At 42.5% G+C, this 17368-nt stretch overlaps 1 protein-coding gene across 1 annotated transcript in view; it reads left to right on the top strand.

The window, feature by feature from the left end:
* Positions 1–17368, top strand: part of MORC1 (MORC family CW-type zinc finger 1) — a 99528-nt gene that overhangs the window by 76519 nt on the left and 5641 nt on the right. The window contains exons 21-25 of the mRNA XM_065423128.1: positions 798–873; positions 1479–1590; positions 3928–4071; positions 7854–7944; positions 10386–10436. Of these exons, the coding sequence (XP_065279200.1) occupies positions 798–873; positions 1479–1590; positions 3928–4071; positions 7854–7944; positions 10386–10436 (474 nt within the window). The remainder of the gene's footprint in view (positions 1–797; positions 874–1478; positions 1591–3927; positions 4072–7853; positions 7945–10385; positions 10437–17368) is intronic.

Below are 17368 nucleotides of genomic sequence, written 5' to 3'. Positions count from 1 at the left end.
TTCCCTGCAAGACATTTGTATTGGGAATGTCACACTGAACAAAAATCTGAGTGAAAGAACAGTGGATTACATGAAAGGCCACTAGCCTGAAATAGTCACACAAGGCTAACAGAAAATCACCACTATGGTGGGCTTCAAACTGGCAATCAGAATACTTTAGACTTTTTTCTCTTTTTTATAACATGAGAAAGCTAATCAGATCATACGATAACTCATTTTCAGCTTCCTATCTTTAGGCCACTACAGAGTTCCTTTCATATGTTGCTGCTATGAAACTTTCTTAAGTCCGTGCCTAACAAAGCATAGAGGTAGACCCACTGTATTCAGTGGGACTGCTCATGAGTTTACTTTCCTGAATAAGGGCCAGAATAAAGCCATATTTAGAACATTTTAAAAATATCAAACTGCTTGCTAAGCAGCAGGATCTTTTTCACCAGATCTACAAAACACGTGTAGTTTGCCCACATTTCCCCCCTTTATTTACATCTGGTTAAAAACAATGGAGAGTTGATCTGTAAAACTGCACAAGTACAACATTGAGCTGAGAAGACAAATATCAAGGAAACATGTAAGGCCTGATTCTGCCAGTATGATTCGATTGACGTGATGGGGTCACTTCTGACTTATGCCTGTGGAAGCAAGATCAAAATCAAACCCAAATTGAATTTAACCTGGAGTTAACCTCCAATTAACATGTATTATATTGTGATTTAACTTTGCTAGGTAGATCCATGGCTTTTTAGGAGAAGACAGTTTCTTAAAATATAGAAAGATAAACTAAATTTTGTGTGTTTTAGGGAATGGTGTCTGAGGATGAGACTGAAGATTTGTCTAAGTGTGGGGAAAGTAAAGAATTTCTTTGGTTGAACAAAGGTAAGATCAAAAAGTGTTTGTACTTTCAATCTAGACTATGTTTACAGAATTGCTGTGAATATTTAAAACAAAACAACAATATACACAAAAGGGACTTGCAACTGACACTAATCTCACTATCATATGACTACTGGGAAATACTTAATTGGAAGCAAAATCTTTGTGTGCTTAGGCCAGGGAACTGAATATTCACCTGGAGGACAGATTTTAATTTCAAAGGACAATTGTAAATGACTACAGGTCTGTCTCATCTTACGCGGGGGTTCCGTTGCGCAGTTAGCGCGTAAAGCGAAAACCGTGCATAGTCAAAATTACATTGAGTTCAATGGCGGGCGGAATCGCCTGCACTACAGGTACAGTATTAAAATTGTTATTTTTCTCTTTGTTTTGTTTTTTGTTTTTGCCGACCGCGTAAAGCTGAAATCGCGCATGTTAAATGCACGTAAGATGTGACAGACCTGTATCTTTAAAATGATATATATGGATAGATAACTTCCTTTTTCAACATAAGCTAGTGTTAAAGCATTCTTTAAAGAAATTACTTCAAAGTGGTTTCTAAAGTCAACAATTTGTTTTTCATCTAATGTGTTTTGCAAAATGTTTAGGTTCGTTTGGAGGAAAACAGAAACAGTGTGACTTACAAAGGTATATTTGTTTTGATCAGAAGGATGCTACAAAAATAAAGGGAAATAATTTGCCTTCTTCAAAATTGGAAAGGTGAGAATAGTAATATTACCAAAATGCAAAGGGGCTGTTCCAAAATGTTTTGTAATGGTACTGTAGCTAATGATACCAAATATTGCAATGTATTGCAAACACTGAATATGCTATACAAAACACTGAGTTAGGAATACAGTAATGATCTCACAGGTTATAGCGGTAACTACCAGCTTCAGTGTGCGGTTAAGAATGTTTTAGCATTTTATGTCTTCCATTTATACTACATTTGTAGAGGCTTTGGCAGTATATTAAACACATTTTTACTGATCTTACTTATTGACGCTAAAAACTGTGTTAATTTCAAAAGACTTACTTTCAGACTTAAGGCCTAGTCCAGTCATCGGTGTAAATTGGCACTAACTTTATTACAGTCAGTGGAGTTACATAAATGTAAAATTAGACTGAAAATAAGGATTGCTCCTTAATACTTACTTAAATTATTCTTTAGCTCTTATTTAAAGTAAAGTGGTAATTCTGTTTAATTTTGAAAAGTTGCTAATGCATAATTGTATTTTACCTGCTCTTACCTTTTTTGTTCTAAATCAGTGTCTTCTGAAATAAACTATATCCACATTGTGCTGCTTCAAAATTCCTTTAGTTTCCTAATAACTTGATTTGATAAAAGTTCTAGTAATAAAAGCTCTGGGCCAAATCCTGCATTCCTGTTGCACATACAGCTCCCATTCTTTTCAAGAGAAAGGCAGAGGCTTAAAAACACAGCACACTACAACTGAGTGGAAGGGGCTAAAAAAAAATATTCTGCTGTCAGGTGTTCACTCTATATATAAAAGCCAAGTTCTCTTCTAAGACTTCAGATTCCCTAATCAAGTTAAATTATCTTCAGCAACCGGTATATTCTTTTGTGTGAAATGAGACCCAATAATTCCGTATGCAGCTACAGTAAGATACCTAACTGTGATGCTACATGTAACTAGATTTTCACTCAAATATGCATACATATAAAGGCATAACTTTGCAAGGAGTTGAGCACCTCCTGTCAGATGATCAGCAGCCTCTGCTCCCATTGACTTCCCCACTTGGCAAGATGGGGCCAAAGTGGGGCTTTTGCCACCATCCTTAACTTCACTGGGTGAGTGAATGAAAGAGCTACAAAGTTTTTCGGTTCAAAACATAAGTAACCTAACACAATTAGGTAAGCTCACTGCAAAGTAGACTGAGTAGCCTAAATGCCGACTTTAAAATAATGCTATATGAGGTTGAGATGGTAAACAGATAAATATTTTTTCCACAATAATGAACTCAACCCTTTATTGCCTACATTGTATCTTTTACTGCTGGGTTAATTTCTATGCTTGATGCCATGTAGCAGAGTTGTGGGAATTTCCTGGTATATTTGTCCTAAAAATCTCAACCAGAGGAAGCACTCTGGATGGCATATAAAGCAGACTCCATTTTTAATGACTTTTCTCAAATACAAGTAAAATATATGATGTTGATATAATCTACTCAGCCTATATTGTACTGAAAGCAATAAAATATCTTGATACAAATAAAGAAAAAAGGCCAAAATATGTCGTGTGTGTTAATTATTCAGCAAATTATTTAATCTGTTGCCCACTCTGTTGCTGATGCTACACAAATGTAGCTATTCAGCTATTTTGTTGATACTTTTGAATCTGCAATGCCAGTTTAATAGTACTAGGGGCTAGTCAATTCCAGCTCTGTGCTTAATACTTGCTCTTTAGTAAGCTTCACAACTGTGTATAACTTTAATTTGACTATATTTCTAATAAGTGTAAAATTATAAATTACCTTATTGATGCCCACGTAGATATAAAAGGATCGTCAATGCAGCACAACTTGATATTCCTGAATTCTGGCTTGCAAAATTTCCTGTTCATTGACGTTTAATTTGTGCACACCAGATCCTCAGTGCTTTGCTGCAAGTATATCAAGGAGGCCCAATTAGCCAGTCATCCTTTTACTCCTGCTCCTACAACCTGTAGTGCAGGCTTTTTTCTGTTAAGCAGACACCTCCCCCCTGGATGAATGGCCCAGAGCAAGCCATCCATCATTCCCTAAAATCAGAGGAATCAGTCACGATTTGTAAGAGTCTGCACTTTAGGATTAGAGTAGTGTAGAATGCACATTTCCAAGTCTGCTGGGCCAGTATCCTCAGGTGACTAAACATATTTTATGTTCTTCCTAAATCCGTTGGAAAATCAGGATTCCATGCTGTCTCTTTTATTGTACCTTACTTCCTTGCTCCCTCTAGGAACTCAGTGGGGTTGATAAATAAGATGATAGAAAGTATGTCTCTGGCTTCTTTTGGTGTAATACTTTAAAATGATCTTTTGTCTGCTTTATATCTAGTGCATTGGCTGAAGATCAAGAAGGATGCGCTGAAGGAAAAGTCCAAGTTGCGATGCAGGAGACGGGTGCTGTGGCACACATAGGAGAGTCTTCCCAGTGTATGTCTGGAAAGAAAACCGTAGAAACATTAACCTCTCTTTTAAGGTGAGTGTTTCGGTGGCTAATGCCTTGAACAGTTCTAATACTTTCACTGCATCAGAGCAATTGCAGCTATTGATCTGGCCTTCACTGAGCAGTCTCTATTTCAAAGGTACAGAAGGGAATCCAGATAGAATTGGAATGCTCTGTAGACTGCCCAAAATATTACAAAAATCGGATCAGATCTTCAAAAGTGTATGCAATGCACTTCAGTGTGCCCAGCTTACATAGATGTTTCTTCTCAGATGCACATACGTAAATCGGGGTCTACATAATTAGACTTTTGCAGAAGTTAGGCTCAGTTTTGAATATCTGGTCCATTAACTTTATTGCACAATGCTGTTTGTATATTTAGAAAAATCAAGTTCAGTAAATGCTAAGTAACATGCACTAGCAAAGCTTTTAACAAGAACATGAATTTAACTGAGAATGAAATATATTCCTCTTTTAACCAGTTGAGTTCCTGGCTTTTGGTTTTTGTGTAACTGTAATCCTAGTTTCCAGGATGTTGGCTCTTTTCCCGTCACACAACCTCACTGTAATGCCAGATTTAACAGGGTGAAATGAGGGTTGCACTTATCTGCCTTTGAAGCAAGGCGTGGGAGATAATCCCTGTTGACCATAGTCCCTGTGGCTGACTATGGACTATTTCCCAAGCCACCAGGAAGGGAAAGACTGACTGTGTACCTTCTTGTGGATAGTGGGTTGGATCATATGTGAAGGTGCCAAGTGGGACCAGATGAGATGCCTGCTGCTGAAGAGGATGGATCTTAGTGGCTGGGGACATTATTACGCCAATTGTCTACATGACACTTAGCAAAATGATAACGTCGTGTGTGTGAAAAAACTTTAGAGATTTGGATTAGCAAAACTATGAAATTATTTCTTTTTGCATCTATTCAGTAACAGTTGCCAGCTGTATCTTTAAGGTTGTGAGTGCACGTATTATATAACCCACTTTGAGAGAGTGAGGAATCTTTCCCAGCTAAGTAGAACAAACATTCAAAAACAGTTGAATGTGCTTTAACAGTCTTCAGAGGAAATATTGCTAATTGTTACTTCTTTTGTTATTTGGGGAAGAAATACTATGTACAAGAAGAGAGGGGGTGTAAGCACACAACTAAACACCTTAAAATATATTCCACCTTAACAAGAACGATGTTAAGTACGCATAAGCCAGTGGCTCTCAACCATTCCAGATTACTGTATCCCTTTCAGGAGTCTGATTTGTCTTGTGTAACCCAAGTTTCACCTCACTTAAAAACTATTTGCTTACAAAATCAGACATAAAAATACACCAGTGTCACAGCACACTATTAGTGAGAAATTGCTTACTTTCTCAGTTTGTCTGTGTGAAATGTTAGTTTGTACTGACTTGGCTAATACTTTTTATGTAGCCTGTTGTAAAACTAGACAAATATCAAGGTGAGTTGATGTACCCCCGGAAGACCTCTCTGTACCCCCAGAGATGCATATGCCAGTGGTTCTCAACCAAGGATACAAAGCATACAGAAACATGACAAATTAAAGTTAGAAATTTAGTGGACAAATAGCTGCTGCAGTAGAACGAAGTGAAATTTTAGCTTCATACATTAAAGCATCTAGTAAAGTTGTAGATTAGAAGTAAATCAAAAGGATAAAACAGCCTTATAATTATCATGTGGCTGAAATTGACCAGAAGTCCACTAAAATCACCCAAAGTACTAACTATTTCTTCAGGTGACAGCTCTGCCAATAATAAAAAAAAAATGCATTAAACCATCCTTTCAGCATAGTTCTGTAGGAAAGTGGTTGACTTAATGTGTTTGTATCAAAAGTAATTATCTGTATAGGCTTCTGAAATGCTGTCAACATCAGATTTTATGGCCAGGCTTTCTGCAGATAAAATGAAACTTGCAGGAAACTCATTTCCCTTCCTCATTTGTTGCATAGTAATTGACTGAGTAAAATGGGATCTTACAAGAGCTTAAAATGGAGCTGTCATGAATGCTGGACTTCTGTCTTTGATCGTGCGTATAATTCAGTTGCTAGTGCTAACAGTGGAGAATTTAAAACGTAGGAAACAAATACTGCATAGGAAATATTTAACTATTCAGGAATCAAATGCTCCAAAACAAAGATTACTGGGCTTGTGGTTAAGCCATGTAAATAACACAGTTATCAAATAACACTGTCACCCCCCCGCCCCCCATTCTCCCTGTTTCAGCTACCTTCTTTACCCCCATGTCTGTAAAGGGCAACCACTATCCATTCAGCCAGTCGACTGAATTGACTTTGGAGCCAAGTCACAGGTTCCAGAAAGGTTACCGCTTAGTATGGGCAAGTCACACTATCCCAAGGGCAGAGAACACTGCTACACCGTTTCCTTTGGCTGAGTGAATTGGCTGGGAGGGATTTTATTCTGTGGCTTTCCAAGGACTAGATCAGGGCCTGGAGTCAGAACCTTAGTGCTGTTCTTGTCCTCTCCCACTGATTCACTGTGATTATGAAAGACACTTAACCTCTCTCTACCTCAGTCTGCCTCTCTGAAAAATAGGGATGACACCTCTTTAAAATCTTTGGGCATCCTTGGTTAAAAGGGTATCTCTTAGTGTAAAATACTATTCCAGCCCCTTATTGACATAGTATTGAAGACCTGAATTGAAAACTGCACCAGAATTTCCAAAAATTATATCCAGACCAAAGGTCCAGTTCCTTAATTTTAGAAACAATGGATTCCACAATGGATTCTCTGTGGCTGCCTGTGAGGGTTTAACCCCCACGTCACAGGGCTGCACGGCCTAGTGGCCAGAGTCCAGGGAATTAGCCCTCGTCCCAGGGCTGCACAGCCTAGTGGCCAGAGTCCAGGGAATTGGCCCTCGTCACGGGGAGTAGGACCTTGTTACTGACTCAGTGGGGGGGGGTCCTACCGAAACACGCTGAGGCTTACCGGGGCCGGTCCTACCGAAACATGCTGAGGCTTACCAGGGCCAAGATACCAGTCCGTCACTCCCCCCTGGTTGCTTCCTACCAGCTCAGCCGTTGGGGTCTCCCACGGGTCCTCTGGTTCTCCGCTAGTCTCAGGGTCTGTTGCCTCCTCTGGTTCCTCCCGCTGTGGGGCTTCGCACCGGCCTGGAGAGGCCTCGGTTCCCGGTAGCTTCAAGAGTGCGGGCTGGTCCTCGGCCGGAGCTCTCCCTATAGGTGCTTCTCCTGCGGCCGCCAGCCCAGACTGAGCTGAGTTCCCTCTTTTTATACTCCCTGAGCATTTGGAGCATGCCCAGTATGAGCGGGGCGGGACTTCCGCCGACAGAGCTACTTGTCTGGCGCTGCCGGGGCTAGTGCGGGGCGAGGCAGCCCCGTCACACTGCCAGAGAAATTAATATTGTTTATTATTGTATATAGCTAGTTGAAAAACAAGGTATTATTTTTCCCAATTTGGTGGTGATCATAAAAACTGTATTTTAAATCAAAATTGCCAACTTTCCAAAATTTCCACTAGCCTTAATATATTGTGTTATGTTTTCAGGCAGTCTTTGGATGTATAGTTTTAATCTTTCTTCACAAATAATATCTTTTGTACTGAGTGTGAGGCGTTATAGTGCTATAAGCTTTGTCCTGGCATATCTAAAGCACAGTTTGGTTTGTTCCATAGAGTCCAATCCATGGTACCAGAGTAAGAAGGGCGAGTTTCTAGTAGGTGTCTTAATAAGAAGCACTCTGACTGGGTCCCCTAGTCTCCACAGTACAAGACTTGAGGTTAAAGGAATCTTGGATACTGACATATACCATATTTTGTTGAAATTTTTTAGGGAAGTCCTGCTGTATTTTTTGCCAGACTGCGAACTGTCAAGAGAACAGCTTAATTGCATGTCTGCTGAGGATCTTGTATCTATGTTTAAGGTATGTGAACTTGTAGTTTAAGTCTGTGTGTGTTCTAATAGGTAATAGAGTGGTTGCAGTTTAAAAAGTTCACACGTGCGTTCCGCACCACAGTAGCTAAGAACATAGCCTTTCCGAATCCCAGGATGGGGAACATCCTGATTTCTTAAATACTACTTCATGATAAATGTACGTAAATTTTCATAGTGACCACTGTGGTGGAGCCTTTTTTTTCTAAGGTCACTTGTTTGAATCTGCCCAGATTGATAATAATCGCAAATAACCTGACAGCTGTTGTATGCAATCGGGTGAAATTAGGTGTTCTTCAGTGAACAGATGTGCACATCATAAAATCACTCCTCCTGTTGCTGCTCATACAATATTTAAAAACTGGGGACCAGGGAAGAAGAGTCTTCTTAAATACACTGATTTTAATGCATCCAGGTATCTTATTTTACTGTGTGGTTAAGAATTGGGACAGAGTTGTAGGGGTTAGAAAAGTCTTACAAGCTTAGTGTAATGTATTTTAGGTATGTTTTTCCTATACAGCAGTTTTGAAGATAAATTTTAGTTTCAAGAGAAAAAATATTCCAATTTGAAGTAATATGTAATAATGGTTTGCACAATCTCTTAAATATGAAGGGTTTGTTTTATACAGTGTTGTTGTAGCCATGTTTTCCCCAGGATGTTAGAGACAAGATGGGTGAGGTAATACCTTTATTGGACCAACTTCTGTTGGTGAGAGAGAGAGACAAGCTTTCAAACTTACACAGAGCTCTTCTTCAGGTCAGGATTTGTTTTGGTTTTTCTGTGAAGCAGTGCCTAAGCCAATGGTCAGCACATACTGCTAGGGGCCAGGTCCTGCGTCCACTGAAGTCAGCAAAAAGCTGCCATTGACTTCAGTGGGCTCAGGGGCAGATCTGTTGAGGTCTAAATAAAATTGGCTTGATAGTGCATATTGACCTAGTCCCACAAACTAGGTCTGTAAAGGACACCATTGGCCTCTTCTATTTTTAGGAATGCTTTACTCCCACCCTTAGTTCCTTTGAAAACAAAGGGAGATTCAGGGCCGCTCAGAGAGGGCCGCCCATTTGCCCCGGGCCCCGCAGGGGCCCCCATGAGAGTTTTTCGGGGCCCCTGGAGTGGGGTCCTTCACTCGCTCTGGGGGCCCCAGAAAACTCTCATGGGGCCTGGCCCCCCGGAGCTTCTTCCACTCCGGGTCTTCGGTGGCAGTTCAGCAGCGGGGGGTCCTTCCGCCCCGGGACCCGCTGCCGAAGTGCCGGGTCTTTGGCAGCAATTTGGCGGTGGGGGGCCCCCTGCCGCCGAAGACCCCAGGCCCCCTGAATCCTCTGGGCGGCCCTGGGAGATTAAGGTGTGGAGTAAAATACATGAACGGGGAGTAACTCTTAGGTAGAATCAGACCTAGCTTGCAATGTTTCTGTCCAGACTGGTTTCCATAAGACGACCTATTGCTCTCCTCCCATAGTCAATTTGTCATCTATGTATTTCTGAAGTTACTTTGCATGACAATAGGAAATTTATCATAGAGAACAGGTACCATTCAGAGAAGTGGTAGTTCAATCTCATTCTATCCCATGTAATTAAAACCTCTGACTTCTAAAAATAGGTAATTAGGTTTGGAGTGGAATGATTTCTTCCACAGTTTGGTTGCTTAGCTGCAGCTTTAAAATGGCAGTCAAGGATCAAATACCCCTTGCATTCAGTGTTTGGATCGCTTGCCCCTGACAACCAAATTGAACTTTAAAAATAAATACAAAAAGTTTCTGAGAAAATGCCTCCTGCATATTGGTAAAGTTTCTTGGCATTGCTAGCCAGATGTGCCCACTACTTGGGACAACATATTGGGAGAAAAGTCAGCAGTTGGTTATGTTAAGTCCATTTGCATAAAGGTAGATTTTTTTAATATTTGACACAAAGGAACTCTGCAATACAACGTGTGATGTTGCCCTCCAGCAATTAGACCATAGAGAAGATAAGAAGACCTATTATTATAGCTGGCTAGAGGAGTTCTCCTTTGATCAAGTGATAAAGACTTATTTTCTTAGTACTAGAGGATGGAAGACTCGTCAGGTGTGCGTGACTCATCCCATCGCTGTTTTCTGCACCTTGTAGAGGTTTTTACACCTCAACCTTACCTTAAAGATGTAGGTGAACTCAATTGTGGGAAAAGTTTCACTATCCTCCAGTGGGCACTAAAGATTTGCTTTGCCTCTGTGGAACTCTTGCAACAATTCTCGGAAACCTGCATTTTTCTTCTCCCAGGTCCTCCTGAGCTGGCTGACTGTCTGACTCTGATCCTTGCCCTCCTTTTTCCTCGTTTCTGCATTTGCTTCTATTTAGCTGCTTATTATTATACAAATGTTTCTTCACTCCTGCTAAGCTCATACATAAGCTTAATATCCTCATTATAAATATTAATTCTGCTTTATTTATAAAAATAGCCACAGGGGCCTTCAGAACAACTAAAGAAGCCAGCATTGTGCTGCAGCCAGGTAAAACTATTTTATGTAATTCGTTTGTATTCTAAACTGATGTTACATCAGATAGAGTAATTTTTTGTGTGTCGGTTTCCAAGGAAAAGAGCATTCTTTCATATTAATTATTGAATTAATTAACAGCAGTACATATAATACCCAAGAGACACATTCTCCTCCAATGATATACAGTGCATAGAAAAGGTTAAATTTAGGTCAGTAAAATGGGGTTTACATTTTGCCTTCAGTTATGCCCTGGCAGTACTTTTGAAGCTATTGCAGTCAGAGGTGCTTATTGGCATGACTAGGCATAGAATTTAGCCCACTTATCCTTCTGTGAGTGGTTGCAGACCTGTATTCCACTCAAGTGTGTGCAGGCCCAGCTCACCGAAACCAGAGAAATTCACTTAGCAGTATCTGTCAAGGCAGTGCTCACACCCTGCCAGGGCTACTTGGGGCCTGCACTGCTCCAACCCTCCTCAGTACTTTCTTACCGCCCACAGTTTGAGTCAGAGCGTTCCATGTGGTACAGTAACTCCTCACTTAAAGTCGTCCCATGTTTCTTTGTTACATTGCTGATCTATTACGGAACATGCTTGTTTAAAGTTCCGCAATACTCCCTTATAACGTTGTTTGGGATCCGCATACTTTGTCCACTGCTTGCAGGAAGAGCAGCCCTTTGCAGCTGGTTGGTGGGGGCTTGGAACCACGGTGGACCGGCAGCCCCCCATTAGCTCCCCGCTCCCCTAAGTTCCCTGTGTGGCAGACGCCAGCAGGCTATCAGTTGCCGGCAGTTCAGCTGTCCCTCCCCCCACTGCCATGTGCTGCTCCTGCCCTCTGCCTTGGAGCTGCTCCCAGGAGCCTCCTGTTTGGCACCCCTCTTCCCCCTCCCCCCTGCTCCTGCCCCCAGCCTACCCCTTCTCCATAGAGCAGGGTGGGGACATAACAGGGCTTAGGACGGAGGGAGCTCGCTGGCCGCAGCTGCTGTCTCAACTTCCTGATCTACTTAAAAAGGCAATGTACTTAGAGTGGTGTCAGCATACTTAAAGGGGCAATGTGTATCTCTCTCTCACACACAGGGTGTGTGTCTCTGTCTGCCGTGCTGTCTCCTCTCCCCCCATTCGTGCTGCCTTGTAGAGTGTGAGGCTACATTAACAACAATGTGTTAACCCTTGAGGGCTCAACCGAATGCTAGTTCATCATTTAGCAGTAAGGCATTCCCTTCTTCCACCCTCTAACTTCACCACCTCAACCAAGCTTCACAATCATCATTGCTATGTACAGTATTAAATTGTTTGTTTATACTGTGTATGTATGTGTGTGTATATATATATATATATATTATAATTTTTTGTCTGGTGAAAAAAATTTCCCTGGAACCTAGCTCCCCCCCCCATTTACATTAATTCTAATGGGGAAATTGGATTCGCTTAACATCGTTTTGCTTAAAGTCGCATTTTTCAGGAACATAACTACGTTAGGCGAGGAGTTACTGTATCTTACCTCACACTTCTGTTGTTCTCTCAGAGAGTTTACTCTCGGTATTTTGTATATAGTTAGTAGTAGTACCCTTAGTGTTAGATTATTTACTGTAATTGTTGGATTTTACCTGGTGCAAAGCCTTTGCTAGGTTTCAAGCACTATCTCTCATGTAGAGTAGCTATCCTCAAGAGTAATTTCCATGCTTAGTGCTTATTGTGCCTGAGAAGGGCATATTGAAGAGAAAGTACTCCATTTGCAGGTCCTTCAAAAAGAGGATACTGGTGACTAGAGACTTATGCCTGGCCCAGCACTCTATAGAGCAAGCCATGAGGCCCACTTTAGTGTTGGGATCCTCCTCAAATTGCCCGACCCCTCAGCATGCTTTGATGCCACCGCAAGACTCTGATTCTTCTCCCAAGGGAAGGAAGAGATTGTTCTCCTTCCTGTCCACCCCGAGAAAGAAGGCTCAGAAAACTGACGGTAGTCACTCCAAGGCTCAGGGAGATTCTTCGTCCTCTTCTAAGAGGAGTGTTGGGCAACATCAGGATTCTTCAAGTACTCAGAATAGAGCTGGGCTGTCTTCCCACTCTCCAGTACCAAGACTATATCATTCTAGCATTGTACCATAGACTCCAGTATGGTCCATGGTGCGGCTGTTGAGTCCGGTACTGACAACATCAGTCTCAGCACCGACCCTATCAACCCCACAGGCTTATCAACCCAACAGCCTCAGATTTACTTTGCCTCTCTGTGCTAGACTCACCTGTGATACAGAAGTCCTCAGCTGTGTGGTGTCTTCTGCAGTCCTGGGACTATCAGATTTGATTGCATCAGAATACAGGTTGTTGGTGTGGTCATCTCCGACACTGTTTAAAAATCAGACTGCAAAGACAAATCAGTTTCCGTAGCAACACTGAGAGATCCATTGTCAGTATCAGTTCCATTTTTGGCTCAGGAGACCATTTCATCTTGTATAGGCAAGAGCTACAGATTCAGTACTGGTCTCTACTTCAATACTGATATCCTTTCCAGTACTGCCTCAATGACACCACCAGTTCTCCAGGCCCTGGCTTCTGTGCCTTCATCGGTACCAATGTGGCCCATGTACTGGGCTTCAGACAAGTCAGGGCATGTGACGGCTCCACCAAGGTGGCTCCTCCCTTCCCTTCAGACTATTTGGAATGTTCCTCGCGTTTGAGTTCAGAGTCATCTTCTGCTTCTCTTTTTCTGTCCAGGCACCAAGCTCAAAAGTTTTGAGAGCACCAGGGGATCCCCATCAGCACTGAGATCAGTACTGTTTTTGCAGTAGAGACGGCAGTTTTTGGCCTGGTTCCTGCTGGCCACCAGTGCCATATCACTTCCCTCAGTGGCCTTCATGGAACCCTTGGGAAGTCCCTCAACCTTCAGGGTTCGATCCTCTTCTGTTTCCAGAGAATGTTGCCAAACCCACCTGCTGTCTCACTTCCTGACCCAACTAGGCTGGAGACTCATACTGAGGTTGCTCCTTCTGAGCTGGTACAGACTAAGCTTTTATTGCAGGAGCAAACAGGGTCACTTTGGCCCTACTTCCTTCTTCATCTTCCTCACCAGACGATTGCACTATGCCAGATTCATCTTCTGTGCCTAAAGACTTTGTCTTATCAAGATCTCCTTAGGGGAATGGCTACAGCCTTGGCATTCAGGCCGAGTTCATTCAGGAGAATCCCCATAAGTTGGTGCACATTCTCCAGTCATCAGTTTCAGGGAGGGTAGCTCTACCTATAAATGAAGTACTTTTGGAAAATGGTATTATGTCCCTATGCAGAGTTTTGAGTGCTTCTGTTAATATCCAGCCTCTAACTTGCTATTGTAACAGCTGAAAATGAGAGCGTGAAACATGAGAGATTTAAGTCAATGCCTAAAGATAGAGAGTCTAAAAGATTGGATGTAATGGGACGAAAAATGCATTCAACCTTGTCTTTACAAATGTGCATTGCTAATCTTCAGGCACTGTTATCAAAATATAAATTTGTAAATTGGAAGGCTACGTCCAAATTTAGAGACAAATTGCCAGAATCCTCCAGGGAAGAGTTTTTAAGGCTTTCATTGTGGAAGGTTGTCTAGTGTCAAAGATGTTGCTGCAGTGAGCATGGCATGTAGCGGATGCCTACTCCAAGATTATGTCCTCTGCTGTACAATGAGAAGAGCTTTGTTACAAAACTCTGACATAGCTCCGGAGGTCCAGTAAGGCATAGAGGATCTACCTTTTGATTGTCAGTTTCTGTTTTCTGAAAAGACTGATGAGATGCTACATTCTTTTAAGGAGTTGTTGAGCTACTGAGCTACAGAGAATTCTTTCCTGGGTGCTGGCTGGTGAGTCTTCACCACCTGCTCAGGGTTTAACTGACTGCCATATTTGGGGTCGGGAAGGAATTTTCCTCCAGGGAAGATTGGTAGAGGCCCTGGAGGTTTTTCGCCTTCCTCTGCAGCATGGGGCACGGGTCACTTGCTGGAGGATTCTCTGCACCTTGAGGTCTTTAAACCACAATTTGAGGACTTCAATAACTCAGACATAGGTTAGGGGGTTTGTTACAGGAGTGGGTGGATGAGATTCTGTGGCCTGCGTTGTGCAGGAGGTCAGACTAGATGATCATAATGGTCCCTTCTGACCTTAAGTCTGAGTCTACTTTCACTGGAGGTGATTGAAAGGCCTCATTATGGAGGTCAGCAGCTGCGATACCTTCAGTATTCCCAGATGTATTTCAGGAGTTAGCTTATCTTGCTAGACAGCACGACTTCTCCAGAAAGCAACACAATTTGCACAGGCAAAGGCTTTCCAGTGCCAACTTGAACCATCCAGCTCATCCTCTATCAGTCATTTAGATTCTCCTACCAAGGGCAACTTACCAGTTGTCAACTTCCAGACCAACTCCCTGCCATTTGGGGACAGACTGTCCTGCTTCTACAGTGCTTAGGAAACAACAACCACAGGCAAATGGTCCTAAGCACTGTGAGATCGGGTTATGCCATCCAATTCCCCCTTCTCACTCCCAGGCCCCATCCCTTTTCAGGGACTTCTCTCATGAGTCACTGCTCCTTCAGGCAGTAGTGATCGCTTGTCAGGAGAATCGGAATTCACGTCTTCCCTTGCCTGGATGATTGGTTACTGAAAGGCAAGTCCGAAGCACAAGTCTGAGGCACAAGTCCTCCATCACATCCAGTTCATATTATGTCTCTTTGATCGACTGAGGCTGATTTTGAGCAAAGGAAAATCAGTATTAATTCTGATACAAAGAATCAAGTTCATTGTGGCCCTGCTAGACTCTACAAGTTCTAGGGCTTTCTGCCAAATGAATAATTTCAAATAATTCTTCATCTGTGTCTATTCTTCCAGTTTCACCCTTCAACTATGGCATGATTATGCCTGCCGTTACTAAGTTATGTGGCTGCATGCACTTATACAGTCCAGCATGCAAGTTTGTGCCTTTGTCCTCTTAAATTATGGTTGAAGTTGATCTATCACCCATCTTCAGCCATTGGACAGGCTTGTCCAAGTGCCACTGGTGATCCTGGAGTACCTAGAATGGTAGGCACATCAGAGCAACGTGTGCAAGGGTGCTCCCTTTGCCCGTGCTCCACTGACCCAAGCTATAGTTACCGAAGCCCCCACAATAGGTAGGGGGATGCAACTAGGGACATTGAAAGTTCAGGGTTTATTGGCAGAACAGGAAGCTTCCCTTCATGTCAATGTCCTGGAACTTCAAGAGGTTTACAATACAGGCCAGGCCTTTTGGGCTCAGATCAAAGGGACAGCAGTTCACAGGCTTACCAACAATACCACTGTATTGTATTATGTGAGCAATCAAGGAGGAGCCCACTCTAACCAGCTGTGTCAGGGAGCAAAACAGTTTTGGCATTTTTTCTAGCAAGGAAGACTCATTCCCACAGAGACGCACTTGTCGGGAGTTCAGAATCAGTTGGCTGATCAGCTCAGAAGGAATTTCTCCCAAAATCGCAAATGGTCACTGTGCTGCAGTCCATTTTCAACGAATGGGGCATTCCGATGATGGACTTGTTTGTAATAAAAGACAACAAGAACTTCAGTCAGTTTTGCTCTGGAGCTGGACTTGATCCAGGCTCATTAACTGATGCCTCCCATTTGAATTGGAGATCAGCAGTGATGTGTGCTTCCCCCCAATCCCGCTTATCCCTCATCCCTGAGGTTATTCTAAAACTGAAGACAGATCATGCCAAACTGATACTCATTGTGTCAGCTTAGCCAAGATAATGTTGGGTCTCCGAACTTCATGGTCTATCCATGTGACTTCCCAGAACTCTTCCCCTCATGCCCTGCTGACACGACTCCACAGTCAGATATGGCATCCGGTGCTGAGCAGTCTGCACCTAACAACCTGGATACTCCATGTGTAGGTGAAGAGGAAGAATGATGTTCAGAAGCAGTGCAGCGAGTCCTACTTAATAGTAGAAAACCTTCTACTAAGTCTACCTATTTGGCTGAGTGGAAACGTTTTTCAGTTTGGTCATTGGCTCGGGGAATTTGGCCAGTGCTAGCACATATTCAGGACATTTTGGATTACCTGGTATATCTCAAGTCCTCAGGTCTCTTACTCAGCTAGTTGAGGGTCCACTTAGTGGCAATTTTAGCATTTCATCCTCCAATCCAAGGGAAGTTGGTATTATCCAGTTCCATGGTAGTTAGATTCTAAAATGTGTTGTCTACCTCTTTTTGCCTGTAAAAGAAATTATTCCCTTTTGGGACTTCAATACTATACTGGCTGCCCTCATAAGTCCTCTGTTTGAGCCCCTACCAACCTTTCCCATCTTTCCTTTGCCGAAAGACAGCTTTTTTTATTGCCAGAACTTCTGTGAGGAGAGTTAGTGAGCTGCAGACCCTAACGGCGAAGCCTCCAATTACAGTTTTTCAAAGGCAAGGTGGCCTGGAGGCCATACCCTATGTTTTTGTCTAACGAAGTTTTCACATTTTCACCTTAACCAAACAATATATTTACCTGAATTTTTTCCTAAGACTCACTCAAATGTGGACGAGAGGAGCACTTTCTGTCCTTGGATGCGAGACAATCCTTGGCGTTCTATATAGAAAGGACTACACTGTTCCATGCATCACCGCAACTTTTTATCTCGTGTGAATCGGATGAAGGGTCAGGTGGTTTCCACACAGATGATTTCCAGATGGATTACTTCCTGCACTACAAGAGGATGTGGGGTAGCTCAGGCCACACTTCCACAGAGGTGGTTGGCTCATTCGATGAGGGCCCAAAAGACTTCAGTTTTGTTTCTCAGTGACATTTCTATATTGTAAATTTGCAGGAGCACTTCCTGGTCTTTCATACAGATTTTTACCAAGCGTTATGCTATTTCAGCTGCATCTAGATCAGAGGCAAACTTTGGAAAGCTGGTTGCAGTCATTGTTTCAGTAGATTCTGAGCCCCCTCTCCTACGGGTACTGC

Source organism: Emys orbicularis, chromosome 1 (genome assembly GCF_028017835.1).
Source record: "Emys orbicularis isolate rEmyOrb1 chromosome 1, rEmyOrb1.hap1, whole genome shotgun sequence".
NCBI classification, from domain to species: Eukaryota; Metazoa; Chordata; order Testudines; family Emydidae; genus Emys; species Emys orbicularis.
This window is presented reverse-complemented; position numbering and strand designations above follow the sequence as displayed.